This window comes from Crotalus tigris, unplaced genomic scaffold (assembly GCF_016545835.1).
Source record: "Crotalus tigris isolate CLP2741 ecotype Arizona unplaced genomic scaffold, ASM1654583v1 scf7180000018217.1405312, whole genome shotgun sequence".
Lineage (NCBI taxonomy): Eukaryota > Metazoa > Chordata > Lepidosauria > Squamata > Viperidae > Crotalus > Crotalus tigris.
Genome location: NW_024096887.1, coordinates 648,531 through 668,906, shown reverse-complemented (window position 1 = coordinate 668,906; position 20,376 = coordinate 648,531). Strand labels below are relative to the sequence as shown.

Sequence of the window (20,376 nt, the reverse complement as noted above, 5' to 3'; positions counted from 1 at the left end):
CAGAAATAACTTTTCAAAGCTATTTATTTTTTATAAGAATTTGCCTGTAAACAAGACACATACACACACACACACACACACACACACACACATATATATGTATATATATTTCTAAAATTTGGATTGCTAGCAAAGAATTAAGGGAGAACTGGAATAGCTATTTCGAACTCTTTAGTTCTTTTCAACCAGACATACCCTTCTGAGATTCGAACCTGGGCTGTCTGCATGTATTAAACCTCTAGGCCACAGGCTCTTTCTCACTTTTGCCAGCTGTGTTAGGGAGGGAAGAAACAGGGGAGGAGTTATCTAGAATGCTGTATGTTACACCCTGTTGACCCAAATATGGGAGAGAGAAATCTTTTGCTTTGTATCAGCTCAAACTAGAGCCATCCACAGGCAGCAGTCACATCTGTGACATCATATAAATTTCTAAAATTTGGATTGCTAGCAAAGAATTAAGGGAGAACTGGAATAGCTATTTCAAACTCTTTAGTTCTTTTCAACCAGACATACCCTTCTGAGATTCGAACCTGGACTGTCTGCATGTTAGGCAGCTGTATTAAACTTCTAGGCCACAGGCTCTTTCTCACTTTTGCCAGCTGTGTTAGGGAGGGAAGAAACAGGGGAGGAGTTATCTAGAATGCTGTATGTTACACCCTGTTGACCCAAATATGGATCAAATATGTATATGATGTCACAGTTGTAACTGCTGCCTGTGGATGGCTCTAGTTTGAGCTGATACAAGGCAAAAGATTTCTCTCTCCCATATTTGGGTCAACAGGGTGTAACATACAGCATTCTAGATATAGATAGATAGATAGATAGATAGATAGATAGATAGATAGATAGATAGATAGATAGATATAAAAGTTATTGGAGTTGCAATTTGATAAAAGAAAGGCCATTTCTATACGTTCACAGATTTCTAAGAGCTTAGAAGGGCTACTACAAGTAATCCTCAATTTACAACCATTCATTTAGCAACCATTCAAAGTTACAACAGCACCGAAAAAAATTACTTATGCCCAGTCCTTACTTATGATCATCCTACTGTCCCCACAATCATATGATCGCAAATCAGGTGCTTGGCAATCAGCAGGCATTTACAATGGTTGCAGGTCCTGGGATCACATGATAGCCACTTGCAAACTTCTGACAAGCAAAGACTATGGGAAGAGCCAAACCGCTTAACGACTGCATCATTTGCTTCAGGGTGGTGACCAGGGTGATTTGCTTAATATCCCCCATCAGAAAAGGTTGTAAAATTGGGCACAACTCACTTAATTGGACTGCTTCGCTAACCAATGGAAGTTTCCAGTCCCAACTGTGGTTGAAGGCTACCTGTATTTTGTCTTGAATAGTTTAAGAGCCGCAGGTTTTAGTTTGATTCGATTTGCAAAAAATGTTAAACTGCAGATATCAGTCACTACACCACAAGCAAGGTTTTAAAATCATAAAACTTTTTACAGAGCAAGAAATGATGACAGCAGATGTTTAAGTTAATCTGGAAAATGTGGCAGACAGGAAGATTAATTGCCTATGGGAAACTCATATCAAATTAATGTGCATTAATGGCAACTTAATTTGTAAACACGTCAGAACAATTAATTCATTTTATAAGACAGTTTTAAAGAGAGTAAATATGTTATTTATGATAAAAGTAATATAAAAGTGATATTTATAAAATGATTTATTTAAAAGTTAAATTTCATTTTCTTTTATTTTTGCTTTTCAAATATGTTATCTGAATCAGTGCAACTGCTCCAAATATAGGTAAAAATATGAATACTCTCCAAATCAAACATGATGCTCTCTGTGAATACTTTTCCAGATATTGAGATTTGGAGGCAAGAATCCTTATGTTAACAAGAAGCTACGGGCAATGAAAGAAAAGAAAGAGTTTGTGTCCAGGAACCATGAAAAATGAATAACAGCCAGACTGATGTATGTAACTGATACCTTTTGACCAATGGGGACATTTCAGCAGACATTTTAAAGAACATCTTTATGACTGAAATCATTTATGTTTGAGATTAGATTTTGGAGATCAGGTTCAATATGATATTCCACAATATAAGTAACATGAGTTATAGGTAGTCTTATTGGTCACATGATCCAATTCAGGCACAGATATTTATGACGGCTGCAGTGTTCTGGGGTCATAAGATCGCCATCTGTGACCTTCCCAGATGGCTTCTAACCAGCAAAGTCAACATGGGAAGCCAGATTCACTTAACAACCACAGTGATTCATTTAGCAACCATTGCAATAATAATAATAATAATAATAATAATAATAATAATAATAATAATAACCCCCAGTGAGGCACTAACTTGATGTGGTTGTGGGGCTTGTGTACTCTGAGGAAGGTGAGAGCTATGCCAGAGGTTCAACCATACTGGACAGGTCTCATCAGAGGAGTCAGACAAAGAGTGTCTCTCCCATAAAAAATATGGTGAGACGTAAATTGCAGAATGCCATACCGGCTCGGACGTCGCCCGGGTTAACAAGGTCCGCACTAGATATTGGAGTTCCTGGATATCTGGTGAAAAATGGGTTACAGGACTCAGGACTGTTGGCTGAGCAACCAGGGCCAGCAGCTGCAGAACTACTGGAAGAAAAGGTGTTTACCCGTCGCAGATACACAGTGATGGAAAACAAAGAAATAATGATCTGTTACTACAGATCAAGTCCAACAAGAAGAGGATATCTAAAACGAATGCACCAGTTCTGGAAAGAACAACATCCAGAATCAGAAATAACAGAACAGAGACTAGCAGATCAACGCCGATTTATAACATGAAATAAAATATTCACAGAAACAGAATTGGACGAACTGCAAAGGTTTACCCAGGGCAAAGAAATCAAAGCCTTACCAGAAGTAATTCAGAATGTAGAGGCAAACCAGGGGGAGTTGGCAGTGAAGGAATCCAGCAGAGATATACAACTGTTCTCATTTGGAAACCAGGCACCTCTTCCTCAGGAAGAACAAAACCCTCTAACTAAAGAAATAAAAGAATTGAAACAAAGAATAACTGAGCATCTAGAACAGCACAAAAACAACAGAATAAGGCTACCTGCATTGAAGCTTGTTCCAAAGAAACAGCTAGCACAAGCATTAAAAGATGCAAATACTGCAATATCAAGTATAAGCACCAATTCACTGCAAGAAACAAACCAACTAATGTACAGCACAGCTGCAGTTATAACAGAATACCTGGGATGCAAAATCAACAAAGAAGAAAAACAAACAAACAGTGCACCAGAAAAATGGAAGGTTAGACTAGAAAATAAGATCAGCAAGTTAAGATCACATGCAAGCAAGCTAGAACAGATGAAAGAAAAGAAGCTGAAGAACAAGAAGACCAAAGAATACCTAATCAAGAAATACCACTTAGAAACAAGGAAGATCAAGGAAGCACTGGAAATAATAAAGCAACAAATAACAGCTATAGCCAGGAAAATCAGTAGATATGAAGCTCGAATTGCAAACTATAGGCAGAACCTCCAATTTCAATCCAATCAGAAACGTTTCTACCAATCCATCAATGGAGAAACTGCAAGGAATCAGTCAGTACCTGACAAGGAAGAAACAGTGCAGTTCTGGAAGCAGATATGGGATAACCCAAAGAAATACAACAAGGATGCGGCTTGGTTAAAAGAGGTGGATGCAAATAAAACAGAAGTTGAAATGAAAGAACTAGTAATAACAACAAAAATGGTAGAAAAAAGAGCAAAGAAAATCAAAAATTGGTCAGCACCAGGTGAAGATGAACTGCATGGGTTTTGGTTGAAACATCTAACTGTTATACACCCACTCATTGCCAAGCAGTTCAACAATATACTACAAGGAGGAGAAATTGAAAAGTGGCTAACAACTGGGAAAACCTACCTAATAATGAAAAATCCAGCAAAAGGGGCAACACCAGGCAACTACAGGCCAATTACCTGCTTACCAACAACTTTCAAATTACTAACTGGTGTGGTAGCTGATGCAGTACAACAGCATCTAGTTGAAAACAATCTCTTTCCACCTGAGCAGAAAGGAAACCGCCCCAATAGCAGAGGAACAAAAGATCAACTCCTAATAGACAAAATGATCTTGGAAAACTGCAAGAGAAGGAAGACCAACCTGAATGTGGCATGGATTGACTACAAAAAGGCATTTGACTCTCTGCCACATGATTGGATAATCAAGTGCCTAGAAATAACAGGAGTCAGTAGAAACATCAGAAAATTTGTGCAAAGATCGATGGCACAATGGAAGACACAGTTGCAGATCAATGGTGAGAAGCTGGGAGAGGTTAATATCAAGAGAGGAATATTTCAAGGAGATTCATTATCACCATTACTATTTGTTATTGCACTGTTTCCTCTGTCAACAATACTGAATAACTCAGGACATGGCTATCAAACATCAAAAACATCTGCCAGACTATCCCACCTCCTTTACATGGATGATCTGAAGCTGTATGGAAAAACATCATCTGAAATAGAATCGCTGCTCAACACTGTTCGTATATATAGCCAAGATATTGTAATGGAGTTTGGCTTGGACAAATGTGCCACACTTACTATCAAACAAGGAAAAATAGTGAAAACTGAAGGAATCAAGATGCCCCACGAAAATAACATTAAGAGTCTGGATGAGGAAGAGTACTACAAATACTTGGGTATCCTTCAAGCTGACAACATCAAGCACACTGAAGTCAAGAAAAAGATTAGAGGTGAATACATCAAGAGAGTGAAGAAGATCTTAAAGTCCAAACTCAATGGAGGAAATACCATAAAGGCAATCAACACCTGGGCAATCCCAGTCATTAGGTACACAGCTGGAATAGTGGACTGGACTCAAGCAGAACTAAAAGCAATGGATAGGCAGACCAGAAAAATAATGACAATGAATCATGCCCTTCATCCACGCAGTGACATTGATAGACTTTATCTACCAAGGCAAATAGGTGGGCGTGGAATGCTACAAGTACATCAGATGGTTGAAGAAGAAAAAATGGCTTTGGAAGAATATCTGAAGAACAATGATGAAGATGCACTGAAATTAGTATATCAGGAAGGCTTACTAACTACTGGAGAGACCAAACTGGCCTACAAGAAAGACCAAATGAAGAACAGAATAGAGGCATGGGAAGACAAAGCACTACATGGCCAATACATGAAAAAAATAGCTGGGAAAGCAGATAATAATAAAACCTGGCAATGGCTAAGAGCAGGAAAATTGAAGAAAGAGACCGAGGGACTAATTCTGGCTGCACAAGACCAAGCCTTAAGGACAAATGCATACAAAGTCAAAATTGAGAAGACAGCAACAGACAGTAAGTGCCGCCTATGCAAAGAAGCTGAAGAAACAGTGGACCACTTGGTAAGCTGTTGCAAGAAGATTGCACAGACTGATTACAAGCAGCGGCATGACAAAGTAGCAACAATGGTGCATTGGAAGATCTGCAAAAAATATCATTTGCCTGTAAGCAAAAACTGGTGGGATCATAAAATAGAGAAAGTCATAGAAAATGATAAAATTAAACTGCTCTGGGACTTCAGAATTCAAACAGACAAGCACCTGCAACATAACACCCCAGACTTAACAATTGTCGATAAGAAAGACAAAAAAGTCTGGATAGTGGACGTGGCAGTGCCTGGAGATAGCAGAATAGAAGAGAAAGAACTGGAGAAGATAACAAAATACAAAGACCTACAAATAGAAATAGAAAGACTGTGGCAAAAGCAAGCAAGGGTAGTACCAATAGTAATAGGCTCCTTGGGTGCAATCCCAAAACAACTGGAGCACCACTTGAACACCATTGGCATTGACAAATTCGCTATTAGTCAATTGCAAAAGGCGGCCTTATTAGGAACTGCTTCCATCCTGCGACGATATCTGTAATACCATCAAACATCCACATCTGCCTATCCCAGGTCCTGGGTAAGGACTCGATAGGTAGACAAAATGCCAAATCCAGTCTGAACATCTGGCTGACTGTGCGATGATCCATAATAATAATAATAATAAAATCGAATTTCATTCACTTAACAACCACCTTCCAATGGAAATTCTGGTCCCAAAAGTTGAGACAATCTGTATTTTATATTTTTAATACAAAGATATTCTGACAATAGGAGCCAAGAAGTTATATTTACCAATTAGCATGATTTCTGAGAAACGTAGGAACATTTCACCGCCTCTGCCATATATGATTGCTAACGCATCACTGTAGCAAACAGATAATGTGATTTCATTAATGTACTTTCATATTACTTCTAAATCATTATTAATGACTCACACAAATCTTAAGTAGAGGCAGTCCTTGGATTAAGAACTTCTGACTTTTAGACAACTCATATTTACGAATGGGTTGCCTGTTACTAAACATGGCAGATTTCCTTGAGCTAACAAACTGCGGAAGCTGCACAGTGCACAGTGTTTTCATGAACTACTGATGCAGAAAAAAGAGTCTATTTGTAACTTCTGATTCTTACATACAAATCTGAGTTAGACAGATAGAGGAACAGAACTCATTCTTAACCCCGGGACTGTCTGTATTAATGATCTGAATTAACTCAAGACAGCTCAGAACATCAGGTTTCCCACTAAAAATGACAGCGATTCAATTTATTGGTATCTTAGAACAATGCTTTCAATTATCAAGATCACATTAATACCACACTACTGAAACATATACTGTATTTTTATGGCATCAGTATTAGTCTTTCTGGAACCATATCTTGGTAATAGCATAAAGCAAGATAAACTTGTGGCAAAAAAACCCCCCTGTTCTTCAGTAACTACTTCAACATTCAACAGAAAAAAATATTTCAAAGTTTTCAATGCCATTCTACAGAGACTATCAAAAGGAATAGAGAAAACAATAGTTAATTCATATGACAATTATAGAAAGACTTCAAGTACTTAGAGATAATACTGAAAAGGCTTCCAGAGTTGCTTTTGAAAATTCTGGAAACCATCCAAATAGGTTTTTCAGATCAAATAGCATTTAGAAGTGGTGATTCAGGAGATGTTCACTCATTCCTGATTTAAACAATCTTATTTAGAACTATAATACCACACCCTAAACAACATTAGAGAAAGATTTACAGATATTGCTCATGCTAGCTGACCTATGTTGGACCACATGTATCTTTTCATGCCCAATCTCAGTTAGTGTAGAGATCTATTAAACTTCTCTTGCAGATTAAATATTTTTTTCCCCTTATAAGATAAATGTTTCCATGTGCAGGAACATTCCAAATACTTCAGACTTATGCTGGGTAGGCTATCTTTGAACAGATAATTCCCCAGACTGCAAACTACTGACTAGAGTAAAGAGTTACGGTACATGTGTGGATACTTATAAAGAATGAAAGAACATGAAGCCGGATATGTGACACCGTAAGATATATAATCTGCCTCTGGATTTCAAAAATGAAAATAAGTAGAGAACTAGTGAGCCATCAAATTTCAGCAAATAAAACCACAATCACCTATGTCCTTGTAAGGTTTCTCTTTAGTTTGCAAAACATATTTTATTTAATTTTTTCAATAAATATACTTGTTTACTTTAGCAAAGAAAGCAAATTTACACCCCTTTTTGATCCATCATAAGGCCTTGTGGGAACGCTCACCAGGTTCCCTTCTTCTTAGGCATTTTATATGGAACAAAAGCCTCATTTGTTTCTTTCTGGTAAACTGTTTTTGAATAAAAGGGAGAGAAAACACATTTCTAATGAAAACGTAAGAGCTTCCATAGCATTACATGTCTCAGGAACAGATGTACAGACAGCAAGTGATAAGTTACTTGCCTACAGGTGTGAAAGCCCATGTCTGCTTAGAAATTGCTTCTACTGCACATATTTTGCAAACAAATGCCAAAATCAAATTATGATTTATTTAACAGAGTAAACCCTTGAATAATAAAGGAAAAGGTATCTATAAATACAGGATGTTGTTAAATATCAATATAAAGACTTCTAAACTGACAGTTTACTTAGGCATTTCTCTTTCTGCTAATATTATACCCATTTTTCCATGCTGTTTACAAAAATACAACAGTTAAAATGGTTAAACTGTAGTTTTAGTCTTTTTCTTTGCGCAAGATCTTTAATCAGAAAATACTTTTCATCTGCTTTACTGAATAAAAAAATTAACACAGTATACAAGAACAAATTAAATCATATCAAAATAGAAATTAAGAGCAATATCAGTAAAAATTCTAAGAAATCAATGCTATACCGATATTTAAAAATACTTTAAATGCACCCAAATTTTCCCTACTGTTGAGTTTGTGCATGCATGCATTTATGAGCCTCTCAATAAAATAGAAAGTATTGATTTTCCCAAATTTTCTCCTCCTTTGCTTGTTTTTATAAGCATTCCATAATATGATTCCTCATACCAGTATCTTGAAGTTAATTAATCTAGAAAAAGAATTGATTTAAATAAATGCATAAAGTGATTTTCATTCTTGAAGGGACTTTCCCTGGACCCAACTATAGCAATAGCAATAGCATTTAGATTTATATATCACCCCATAGTGCTTTACAGCAGGGGTCCCCAACCACCGGACCTGTGCCGGGCTGTGACCCATTGGGAATGGGCGAGTATGCAAAGTTGCATTTGTGCAAGTGGCGTGCATGCGCGCAAACCCATCCCCTCTCCCCTCTGCTCCCACTGGTGCTGGTCCACAGAGCTGGAAAGGTTGGAGATTGCTGCTTTATAGCATTCTCTGAGCAGTTTACAATGTCAGCATATTGCCCCAATATGGAAGGACGTTACCAATCCTGGAAGGACGTTAGGCTGATTCAACCTCAAGCCCCGTCAGGATCAAACTCCAAGCTATGGGTAGAGCTTGCCTGTAATGCTGCATTTAAACCACTCTGCCACCAGGGCTCAGCTATACCTGGCAACCTATTGCATAGTTCCTACCTACTGCTGAGAAGTTGGTGTTGCTTTAGCAAAAAATGAACTGAGTCTTTTTTCAGTTAGGTTTGAGGTCAAAGTATGACACCTAAAACAGGAATGATCACTCACTGTGGTAGCTAACCTCTGCCAGGATCTGGATGTGGAAGAGCACATATCGCGGTCCTCCCAAACTCTTGGTTGCTCTTGATACTATCAACCACAGTATCGTTCTGTGTTTGATTTAGAGCAAAACAAAAGAGCAAATTTAGATTATTTGCTCAGCTCTTTCCTACCCATTAAGTGGGGAAGAAGAAATCAGCTGCCAGGAGGTCCCCTTTTGGGGTCCTAAAGGGTTAAATCCTCTTCTCCTCTGTATCTATATGAGACCACTGAAAAAGGCATCAATCAGTTTGGGGTGAGGCACCATCAATATGCTCATTGTCACCTTTGGACTGAACCGGATTTGTCATGGGTTTGAGGGTCTGGAGAGAGAAACTAAATTGAACTCAAACCAGATGAAGCTGTGTTTGTCCAGATGTTACTCTACATGGGATGCCATTCTCCCAGAAATATCTGGTCTATGACTAGAGTGACTTTATTGACACATGCTACTGCTGCATGAGTGGTTAAGAAGACTTCGCCTAGCTTTGGCTGGTGCAACAAAGGTGGCTCTATCTGAAGTGGAAGGTCCTACAATAGTGACTCATAGAAAGATCACAATTAGATTACTGCAATGTATTATATATAGGACTGCGATTTCAAGATTACCCAGAATCTGCAATTGTTGCCCAACACAGCTGCCTGCACAGTGGTAAGTGGGAGCAACTACTGCTACGGGGCCTATAGTATAGTGGGGGCACTACGCTAGCTTCCAATATGTTTCTGTATAAAATTTAAAGTGCATGTTTTTTATTTTTATAGCCAAAAATGTGTTGGCTCCTAGGTTCTTATAGAACTCATGAAGGCTCCAACATGGTGCTTTCCTGTGGTGGCCTCTCCTCTGTATAGCAGTCTTCCATCAGAAGTCAAATTAGCAGAAACCCTGATTTTTTGGGGGGAGGGAAAGCTACCAGAATGGAGTCATTCTGCAGAGTCTTTGAAAACTCACATTGTCCATTGCTAGACTGATGCTACTGGTATGTGTTACGATGATTATTTCTTTCCTTCTATTTCTGCTATAATCAGCAGCACTGGCTTTTACTGTTTTTGTTTTAATATTCTTTATGAATGTAAACTGGCACAAATCATATGATTTAGGTGATGTATAAACAAAATAAATAAAATGCAAAATTACTGCCATGTTTCTATTTGAACCACAGCTCACCAGAAGAATCTGAACTTGTACAGATATAATTTTAAAAATGTCCATGAAATATTCATACAATTTGACTGTAACAAAACAGCAGCTTTTTTGACAATAGGTTAACTTTCATACTCACCGCTAATGTTTATTGCAGGTAACACTATTGACATCTTTGGTCGCCTGGTCTTATTATGCGTGGTGGCAGGTAACAACAGGTGATCCTAAAAAAATATATTACAGATATTAGGTTGTACTGGTGACTTTTAAACTGTGAAAAATTATGTAGAAAAAAATGAAAAATTAAAAGTAATACAATTCCTTATCTAAAGATGGATGAGGGGATAGATGGAGAACTCATCAAATTTGCAGACAACACCAAGCTGGCAGGAATAGCCAACACTTCAGAAGTCAGGCTTAAGATACAGAGGGATCTTGACAGACTTGAACATTGGGCACTATCTAACAAAATGAAATATAATAGTGAAAAAAGTAAGGTTCTACATTTAGACAAGAAAAATCAAATGCACAGGTACAGTATAGCTGATACCTTGCTCAGTAGTAGTAACTGTGAGAGGGATCTCACTTAAATATGAGCCAGCAGTGTGGTGCAGCTGCCGAAAAAGCCAACACAGTGCTAGGCTGCATTAACAGAGGGATAGAATCAAGATTACGTGAAGTGTTAATATCACTTTACAATGCCTTGGTAAGGCCACACTTGGAATACTGCATTCAGTTTTGGTCACCACAATGTAAAAAATATGTTGAGACTCTAGAAAGAGTACAGAGAAGAGCAACAAAGATGATTAGGGGACTGGAGGCTAAAACATATAAGGAACGATTGCTGAAATTGGGTATGTCTAGTTTAATGAAGAGAAGGATGAGGGGTGACATGATAACAGTGTTCCAATATCTCAGGGGCTGCCACAAACAAGAGGGAGTCAAGCTATTTTCCAAAGAGCCTGAAGGCAGGACAAAAAGCAATGGATGGAAATTAACCAATGAGAGAAGCAACCTAAAACTAAGGAGAAATTTCCTGACAGCTAGAACAATTAATCAGTGGAACAACCTGCCTCCAGAAGCTGTGAATGCTCAAGTATTAGAAGTTTTTAAGAAGAGACTAGACAGCCATTTGTCTGAAATGGTATAGGGTTTCCTGCCTGAGCAGGGGGTTGCGCTTGATGACCTCCAAGATCCCTTCCAACTTCTTATTGTTATTGTTATCCTTTGACACACTACTGTATCTCCTTATAGATTCCAAGATCTAACATTAAGAATAAATTCCACACCAATTCAGCATGTAAATTACATTTGAAATAAGAATTCAAACTGCTTCCATAAAAATATGATAGCTGAATATAGCCATCAGGAAAGATTGAACTAGCTTATTTCTGCCTCCTTTGGATTATATTTTTGAATTATAGTATTAGTGAAATATTCTTGTATTTTTTAAACCAACCCTAATATTAAGAGTATCATATTCCTATTTGGATCACAAAACAAAACTCTTACCACAAATAGTTCACACTCTGAATGTCTACTTTTTATGTACCAGATCTTCACCCCTCATTACTATTAATTCACAATTCTATTTGTTTTTAATTGAAACAATAGCCCAGTTGTTTCTGGCTTCCATGTTGATGTGAGAATTTAGTATTTAATTTTTAACTACCTCTCACTTTTAAATTAATTGTAGTTTATTCAATATTCTTTATTCCCTGCTTCTTTTACTTTTACATTATAAAAAGGTAAAGTAAAGGAGTCCCTGTGGATTTTATTCCGCTAGTTGTTGCTGACTACAGAGGGTGGTGCTCATCTCCATTTCAAGGCCATTGAGCCGGTGCTGTCCAAAGATATTTCCGCAGTCATGTGGCCAATATGACATCATGGAGTGCTGTTACCTTCCCAATGAAGTGATACCTATTTACCTACTTGCATTTGCATGTTTTCAAACTATTAGGCTGGCAGGAGCTGGGCAGGATGGGAACTTATCCCATCGCATGGCAGTTGAGTCTTAAACCTGGGTTGCTGGCTTTCCAGCCAACAAGCCCAGCATCTTAACAGCTGAGCCACCATGCCACCCTGTTACATTATAATGTTCTAAATCATTAATTTTAACTTACAACTTGCATCAATCTATAAATTGTATAAATATAATTTAATTTATATTAATAGCCATCTTAAGTTTTCCAGATGGCATATAAGAGTTATTTTAACTAAAAATGTAGCTAATCAAAGAAATCACGCTACAAAATAGTGATTATTTAAAATAGTGATTATTTAGCCTCAAGAATCTTTGAAGCTAAATGATCAAAGGAAGGAATGCCACTCTTGAAAACAAATGTGGCATGAAGTTTAACAGAGCCTTGCTTAATAGGAACTGTCTGTTGCTCTTCCTTGCTTAGATGCTGCTGTAGAAATAGGTCTACAATACGTAGCCTTTGCTATTGTTCTTCAGCAGCTAACAAAATCTATATTTCAGCTTGATTAAAGAAACATACTGCCTTGGACTGAGTTTAGAATGTATAGAGCATCGGGCTCAGAAGATTACTGAACCAGAGGATAGCCATGACAAAAACTGGAGCAGTCTAATCTGGCAACATCATATTTCCAGTCAGATAGTTTTCCAGCCATTATGCCAGGTATTGAATTTTAGGATTTCTCTTGGATTGTCATTCCATCACAGTAAAAGTGTTGGCTCAGAGCTACAAAGTCATCTGCTCTGGAGTCTAACTTACTTTGATTTATTCTGTCTTTAGATGACACTTCACATGAAAAGAGCAAATGGTAGATTTTTAAGGATCATATTTCAATTTTTACAATATATATATATATCTTACTATTATTAACAATAAATGTAGGTATTTTGTATCTCAAATACTAAACTGCCAATTAATAATGATTTGCTTTCTTTCTCAAAGTATTTTGGCAGTAACTGAGAAGCTCAATGAAATATGAGCTTTTTTTCTTATAATTCAAAACCACGGATGAAGGAAGGATTCAATTTTTTTTACAGATAATTAAATTCACCCATATGTATTAGGCCACATTAATTATCAAATGTGCCACATCAAAATGCACAAAATTATGGGGACAGTAATGTATTTTATTTTGACAAATTCAGTTACTTAAATGAGTTTGTTGCTTTAACCTGACAGATAAAGACTCTGTTTATGTATAAATTAATACAGCTGCGATATGACATCCTTTCTTTCTCTACTCTAGGGGTGTCAAACTGCCGGCCCATGGGCCAGATGCGTCATGGCGAAACCATTGCCGGCAATGGAAAAAAAGTTGTGATATGTCGTGACACATCACGTGACATTGCGAGTTTGACACCCCTGCTCTACTCTTAACTTGCTTGATACAACTTTTTCAAAATCACTTAGTAAAAATAACCATAAAGACACACGAAGTATTTAGCGACTTTCTCCCAAGTAAATCATCATGGAAAAAAATCTATCTATGTGGGTCAAGTTGAAAATGACTTGATGGCACATAATCATCTCTTTAATATTTAGGAAGACAGATGCTTCCCTCGATAATTTCCCTTTAGCATTAGGAAGTGGCACAGTAAAAACTGCACGTATGAGAAAAATGCCAAACTGTTTAAGTGCAGCTTTTCCAAATCTTCTACTGGCCACTTCCTGTTATTTACTGAAGTTGGAAATTAATACTGTGTCGCATTAACACATTTCACATTTGTGTAGATGGACAGAGAAGACAAAAAAAAAAAAAAAAAAAATCCCAGAATTTCAGATTTCCAGCTTAGTTTCAAAGTTATCTACATCTTGTCTATGAGGTCTTGTGAAAAATATGTTTTGAAGAATTGTGCATGAAAAGAGGGCACAAAGGGAGTTAGTTAGGAAGTTTGACTTCATTAGCAAGGAATTTACCCACTCTAGAGGTTAGATGTTTTCTCTTGCAGATTATGAGGAAGCCAAGTGAAAGCTTTCTGTGCCAGTACTTAAGAAATCAACTTTCTTTGCATTACATAGATTGCTCAACAATATTTCATATTATTCAGTTTCCATGTATTGTGCCTCTCCATTATTCCTAGCACAGTCCTATTGTGCTAACTATTTTGTTCCTCAGTTATCATTTAAATGCAGATTCACAAATACTTTTTCATTTTTTGTAAAAAAAAAAAAATCCATATAAGTCTATTCACTTTTTAAATGAATCTGAAAATTTTGGAGGTAAGTACTTCTAATCCAAATATTTTCTCCTCACTAAAAAACAATCCTCCCAGGCTCTGTATTTTGGGTAGGGATACTTTAATCCCCTAATTTAGTTTTTTAAAATATATAGAAGCTATCAACTCCCATAATCTCAATCAGCAGGACTGAATGTTTCATACGATTTATGAGAAATATATTCTTAACCTGTCTGATGGATGCCAGATTTAGAATGGCTATAATACCATTGGACAGCAAAGAAACCAAACAAATTAATCATCAAAATTAATCATCAAACAAATTAATCCAGAGTTCTCAATTGAGGCACAAAATGACCACTCAAGGCAGGGAACATGCTTACTATTCCTACCTCTTATTTTCCCTTACAACAACAACCCTGTGAGGAGGGCTGAAAGAGACTGACTGGCCCAAAGTCACCCAGTTGGCTTTTGTACTGAAGGAAAGCCTAGGACTAACAGTCTTCTGACTTCTAGGCCAGCACCTTAATCACTACACCAAACTGACACTCAAATTATCTTACTTCAGACACATTATGTGAAGATCTATCTCCCTGGAGAAGGCTTTAACGATGGCAAAGGGGGGAAAAAAGAGCAAAGGATGATCAGCAACAAAGGGAATGTACTCAGTTACAGTGTCAATAGGGGCACCATTGGAAGATCTGAAAGACCAGGTTAGGGACAGATTGTCATGGAGAAAAACTATGTGGTCACTAAGAGTCAACATTGACTTGATGGCACATAATTGATCATCAATCAAGGATAAACATAGCACATACATTGAGGGATTCATAAAGACTTTAATCATTTTAAGCATTTCTGCTTGCATAAATGTATGGCTTCTATTTCTTAAACCAGGATACTTTTTGTTTCCTGTTTTTTCCAAATGATACCAATCATTTTACTAACCCAGTCAAAAGCAAAACAAATTCAACTCCCACATGTCAACAATGAGAAAAGCCATCCCTACGACAATCTCACTGGTCAATTATCATTTTGACAGAAATTCTCTTCCCAGCCCTGGATCACAATCCAAAATGCAGGAGAAGCTTACATACTGTAACTTCCTTCTCCCACACTACAGAACATCCTTCACTCAATTGGCATATAGAAAATCTATAAAGAATTTATAAAATAATCTCTTTTAGCAAACTTTTAACTGTTATGTGACTTTAGTGTACAATATCACTATTAATTTCAATTTATATTTTTCACCCTTTATACCCTATTTTTTTATTTTGATTTCCTAGTAGCTTTGTGAGATATAAAGCAAATAAATATACATCACCTCCCAACCCCAAGGTCAGAATTGGAAGGCTCCATATGTTCTGAAAATGCATCTATGGCTAGCCAGGAGACCAGGCTTTCATGATGATATATTCTAGGGCTGTTTATATTTCCAGAGTGATTCAAGCTGCTTCCAAGGGGCTAGCTAAATACATAATTAATCTACATCATTTTATATTTGCAGCCTCCCTTATGTGACAACAAATCAGAAAACAGCAAAGAATTTCTTGCAACAAAACAGGAGAAATCTATTTTATTTTCATTTAACACAAAAATAGAGGCCTTCAGCCTCCCAATCCCTGCTAAGAGAAGGATTTGCATTGCAGCCAGGATCAGGCCACGTGTCCCCAATCAAGGGAAAACCCTGAATCCAGCGGGTTTTCTCATTTTATCTCTCATAGTTGAGGTCTACCTATGATGACAATTACAGGCCTCTCTCATCTTTTTAAGTGGGAGAACTTGCATAATTGGTGGCTGACTAAATCCTTTTTTTTGCCCCACTGTATCTGCCACAGCAGTAAAGTAGGGAATTTCAACCACAGCCTACATATAGCAGTTTCACCAACACACAAAGGAGCTACAACTGCTCACCTCTTAGGTAATACTTATGCCAAACAAGAGATTTTGATGACCTACCTTCTGACATAGAACCTAAATTAACCTAAACTAAAGAATTTCAGAATAGACAATCCATGCAATTTCCTGGCACATCTATTCATAGTCATAGGCTCCAAATTTTTTTACAGGTTTTTTTTTGCAAATAAAAAGTCAATAGAGAGCAAGAATCATGGCATGGGAAATCTCATATCCATTCTACTTGGTCTAAAGCAGTGGTTCTCAACGTTTTTAATGCCGTGACCCCCAACCGGTCGTAAGTCGAGGACTACTCAACCGGTCGTAAGTCGAGGACTACTCAACTGGTGCAGCACCGTTTGCAGAATGGGACTTTTGGCGGGCTCAGCAGGGCAGAGATAGCCTGGACAATTCCTATTGGCTTTTGAAAGCCAACAGAATTAGACTCTATTCAAGAGAGTCTATTCTATTGGCTTTCAAAAGCCAATAGAATAAAAGGGAGTAGCACAGCTAAGGAAAAGGGGAAAAAATGGCGCACTGCGTTGTTTGGCAACCCCCGTGAAATGGTCATTCGACCTCAAATGGGGTCCCGACCCATAGGTTGAGAACCACTGGTCTAAAGCATCTAATTTGTATTTTTCTGATAACATAATCAGTCAAAACAGAGTCAAAGTCTCAGCATTTTTATGCTTTTTTAAAAAAAACTCTTAAAATAGGTTCTCAATGTGGTAATTTACTGCTTACAGAATTTGGAACAGTACATGTAGTTTCTATTAAAAGTTTCACATTTTCCCAGGTGAAAGTTCATTTAATTTTTTGTAAGTGTTAATTTCTACAGTACTAATGTTCCAGTTCCATAGGTAAACTATCTACACTGTTTTTCTACTCTTTGTTTCTATAACAATGAAGAAATAGAAACACAGCCTTCTTATTTAAGCATTGTAGCAGACATTGCCCCAGTCCATAATTACACTGTAATATTTTAGATTGCTTCTTTCTAACAATCCTAGACAAAACTATGTGAACCTTTTTCCTATTTGTTTTGTACATTTCTTGAGAGCTCACTCTGACTATGGCTTATGATAAGAATTTACAATACAGAATTCAGATCCCAAGTTTAAACTGAAGCGCAGCATAGCATGTGGCAAGTGACTTTTCTTTCAAATTGAAAGTCCGAAACAGGAATTTGGATGGATCAGGAAGTAGCAAAAGAGGAAAAAGTTACAACATCAAAGTACCACTTTATTTTCAATTCTGGCATCTCACTCATTTTAATTTTTCTGTAAAAATAAAAGACACAGGACACAGGAAAAGGAAAATATAAAGAAAATAACAGTCCTGAAGTCATGAAACCAACTTTCTACTTGGAATATGGTAAGAAAATATCCAAATGTCTAAAGCAGTGATGGTGAACCTATGACATGTGTGTCACAGGCACACACCATGTCATTTTTGGTGATATGCCAAGCCTTCCAGAAATTCTGGAAGTTGCACAGAAAGGTCTTGCTCTTGTATAGTCTCTGCTCCCCCCCCATCACATGAGCATTCTCATGCAATTTTCTGAGGCTCCAGAAAATGCAAGAATAAGGCCCTCTCATGCAACTTCTGGAGGGTTTGGAGAGGAGAGTCGGGAGGAAAGGAGAGTCTGGAGAAGTCTCTTTTGCCTGGGGTGGGGTGTGACAGCAGAATCAAGGAAAACATCTTCTGGATTTCTGATATATTGAGCCCAAAATGTTCGCTATCACTGATATGAGAATTTGCATGTAGAGTGGGGCAAAAAAGTACGGTATTTAGTCAGCCACCAATTGTGCAAGTTCTCCCACTTAAAAAGATGGGAGAGGCCTGTAATTGTCATCATAGGTAGACCTCAACTATGAGAGACAAAATGAGAAAACAAATCCAGACAATCATGTTGTCTGATTTGGAAAGAATTTATTTGCAAATTATGGTGGAAAATAAGTATGTGGTCAATATCAAAAGTTCATCTCAATACTTTGTTATATATCCTTTGTTGGCAATGACAAAGGTCAAGAGTTTTCGGTAAATCTTCACAAGGTTGGCACACACTGTTGCTGGTATGTTGGCCCATTCCTCCATGCAGATCTCTTCTAGAGCAGTGATGTTTTGGGGCTGTCACTGGGCAATATGGACTTTCAACTCCCTCCAAAGGTTTTCTATGGGGTTGAGATCTGGAGACTGGCTAGGCCACTCCAGGACCTTGAAATGCTTCTTACGAAACCACTCCTTCATTGCCTGGGCAGTGTGTTTGGGATCATTGTCATGCTGAAAGACCCAGCCACGTTTCATCTTCAATGCCCTTGCTGATGGAAGCAGGTTTGCACGATACATGGCCCCATTCATTCTTTCCTGTACACGGATCACTCCTCCTGGTCCCTTTTCAGAGAAACAGCCCCAAAGCATGATGTTGCCACCCCCATGCTTCACAGTAGGTATGGTGTTCTTTGGATGCAACTCAGCATTCTCTCTCCTCCAAACACGACGAGTTGTGTTTCTACCAAACAGTTCTACTTTGGTTTCATCTGACCATAGGACATTCTCCCAATCCTCTTCTGGATCATCCAAATGCTCTCTAGCAAACTTCAGACGGGCCCAGACATGTACTGGCTTAAGCAGGGGGACACGTCTGGCACTGCAGGATCTGAGTCCCTGGCGGCATAGTGTGTTACTGATGGTTGCCTTTGTTACATTGGTCCCAGCTCTCTGCAGGTCATTCACTAGGTCCCCCTGTATGGTTCTGGGATTTTTGCTCACCGTTCTTGTGATCATGTTGGCCCCACGGGATGAGATCTTGCGCGGAGCCCCAGATCGAGGGAGATTATCAGTAGTCTTGTATGTCTTCCATTTTCTAATTATTGCTCCTACAGTTGATTTCTTCACACCAAGCTGCTTGCCTATTGCAGATTCAGTCTTCCCAGCCTGGTGCAGGTCTACAATTTTGTTTCTGGTGTCCTTTGACAGCTCTTTGGTCTTCACCATAGTGGAGTTTAGAGTGTGACTGTTTGAGGTTGTGGACAGGTGTCTTTTATACTGATAACAAGTTCAAACAGGTGCCATTAATGCAGGTAATGAGTGGACGACAGAGGAGCCTCTTAAAGAAGAAGTTACAGGTCTGTGAGAGCCAGAAATCTTGCTTGTTTGTAGGTGACCACATACTTATTTTCCACCATAATTTGCAAATAAATTCTTTCCAAATCAAACAATGTGATTGTCTGGATTTGTTTTCTCATTTTGTCTCTCATAGTTGAGGTCTACCTATGATGACAATTGCAGGCCTCTCTCATCTTTTTAAGTGGGAGAACATGCACAATTGGTGGCTGACTAAATACTTTTTTGCCCCGCTGTATCTATATCCAGAGAAAGAGGGACAGAAAATAAACATGTGGGATCACTGTATGCAAATGTTTAAATATGTAGCCATAGAATTTTAAAGCACCTAATAATAAATTGCATTGACTATGCTGCTCAGTAATCCGTCAAGAATAATAGTGTTTCCATCAAGGAGAATCCCTAACATGGATATGAAAGCCAGAGGATTACTATCCAGAAAGTAATCCTCTGGGTAGAAAAGAGATTTCTGCTCACATTCATTTAAAATAGCACAGAATATTTAATCTGAAAAGGTAATATTTTATTATTTGCAGTTACTATCTGTCACATGCAAAGCAAGGGGAACAATTACTACTGCTATTTTACATGCTAAGAGTATATTCTTTTGTTTATCCTTATAAGAATTTTATGCCATCCTTATTACTTTACATGTTTAGAATTAGGTACAATTCACTACAAAGACACAAAGTACAAAGGTACTTTATTCCTCATGCAGTCAATCTTCTTTCCAGTCAAGAAATATTCTTATAAATCTGAATATGCTTTATGGCCTCTGCATAAATAACAGAAGAAAAACCTTCTAACTAATTACAATACAGGAAAGCTAAATATCAGCAGAGCTATTATGATTCTTAACTAACAGGTGGTGTTATGATCTATTGGCATCTAATATTTCACTGTTATTGCACCTGGACTTTAGAACACATTAGACATTGTATGTTGCATAATTGCAAACTTGGCTAAACACATAGAGCCAAGAGA

General features: G+C 37.7%; 1 protein-coding gene across 2 annotated transcripts in view; it reads right to left on the bottom strand.

Moving 5' to 3' along the window:
* Nucleotides 1–20,376, bottom strand: part of ATF6 (activating transcription factor 6) — a 123,682-nt gene that overhangs the window by 45,799 nt on the left and 57,507 nt on the right. For both annotated transcript variants that reach the window (XM_039348974.1, XM_039348975.1), the window contains exon 15: nt 10,351–10,435. In XM_039348974.1, coding sequence (XP_039204908.1) covers nt 10,351–10,435 — 85 coding nt within the window. The remainder of the gene's footprint in view (nt 1–10,350; nt 10,436–20,376) is intronic.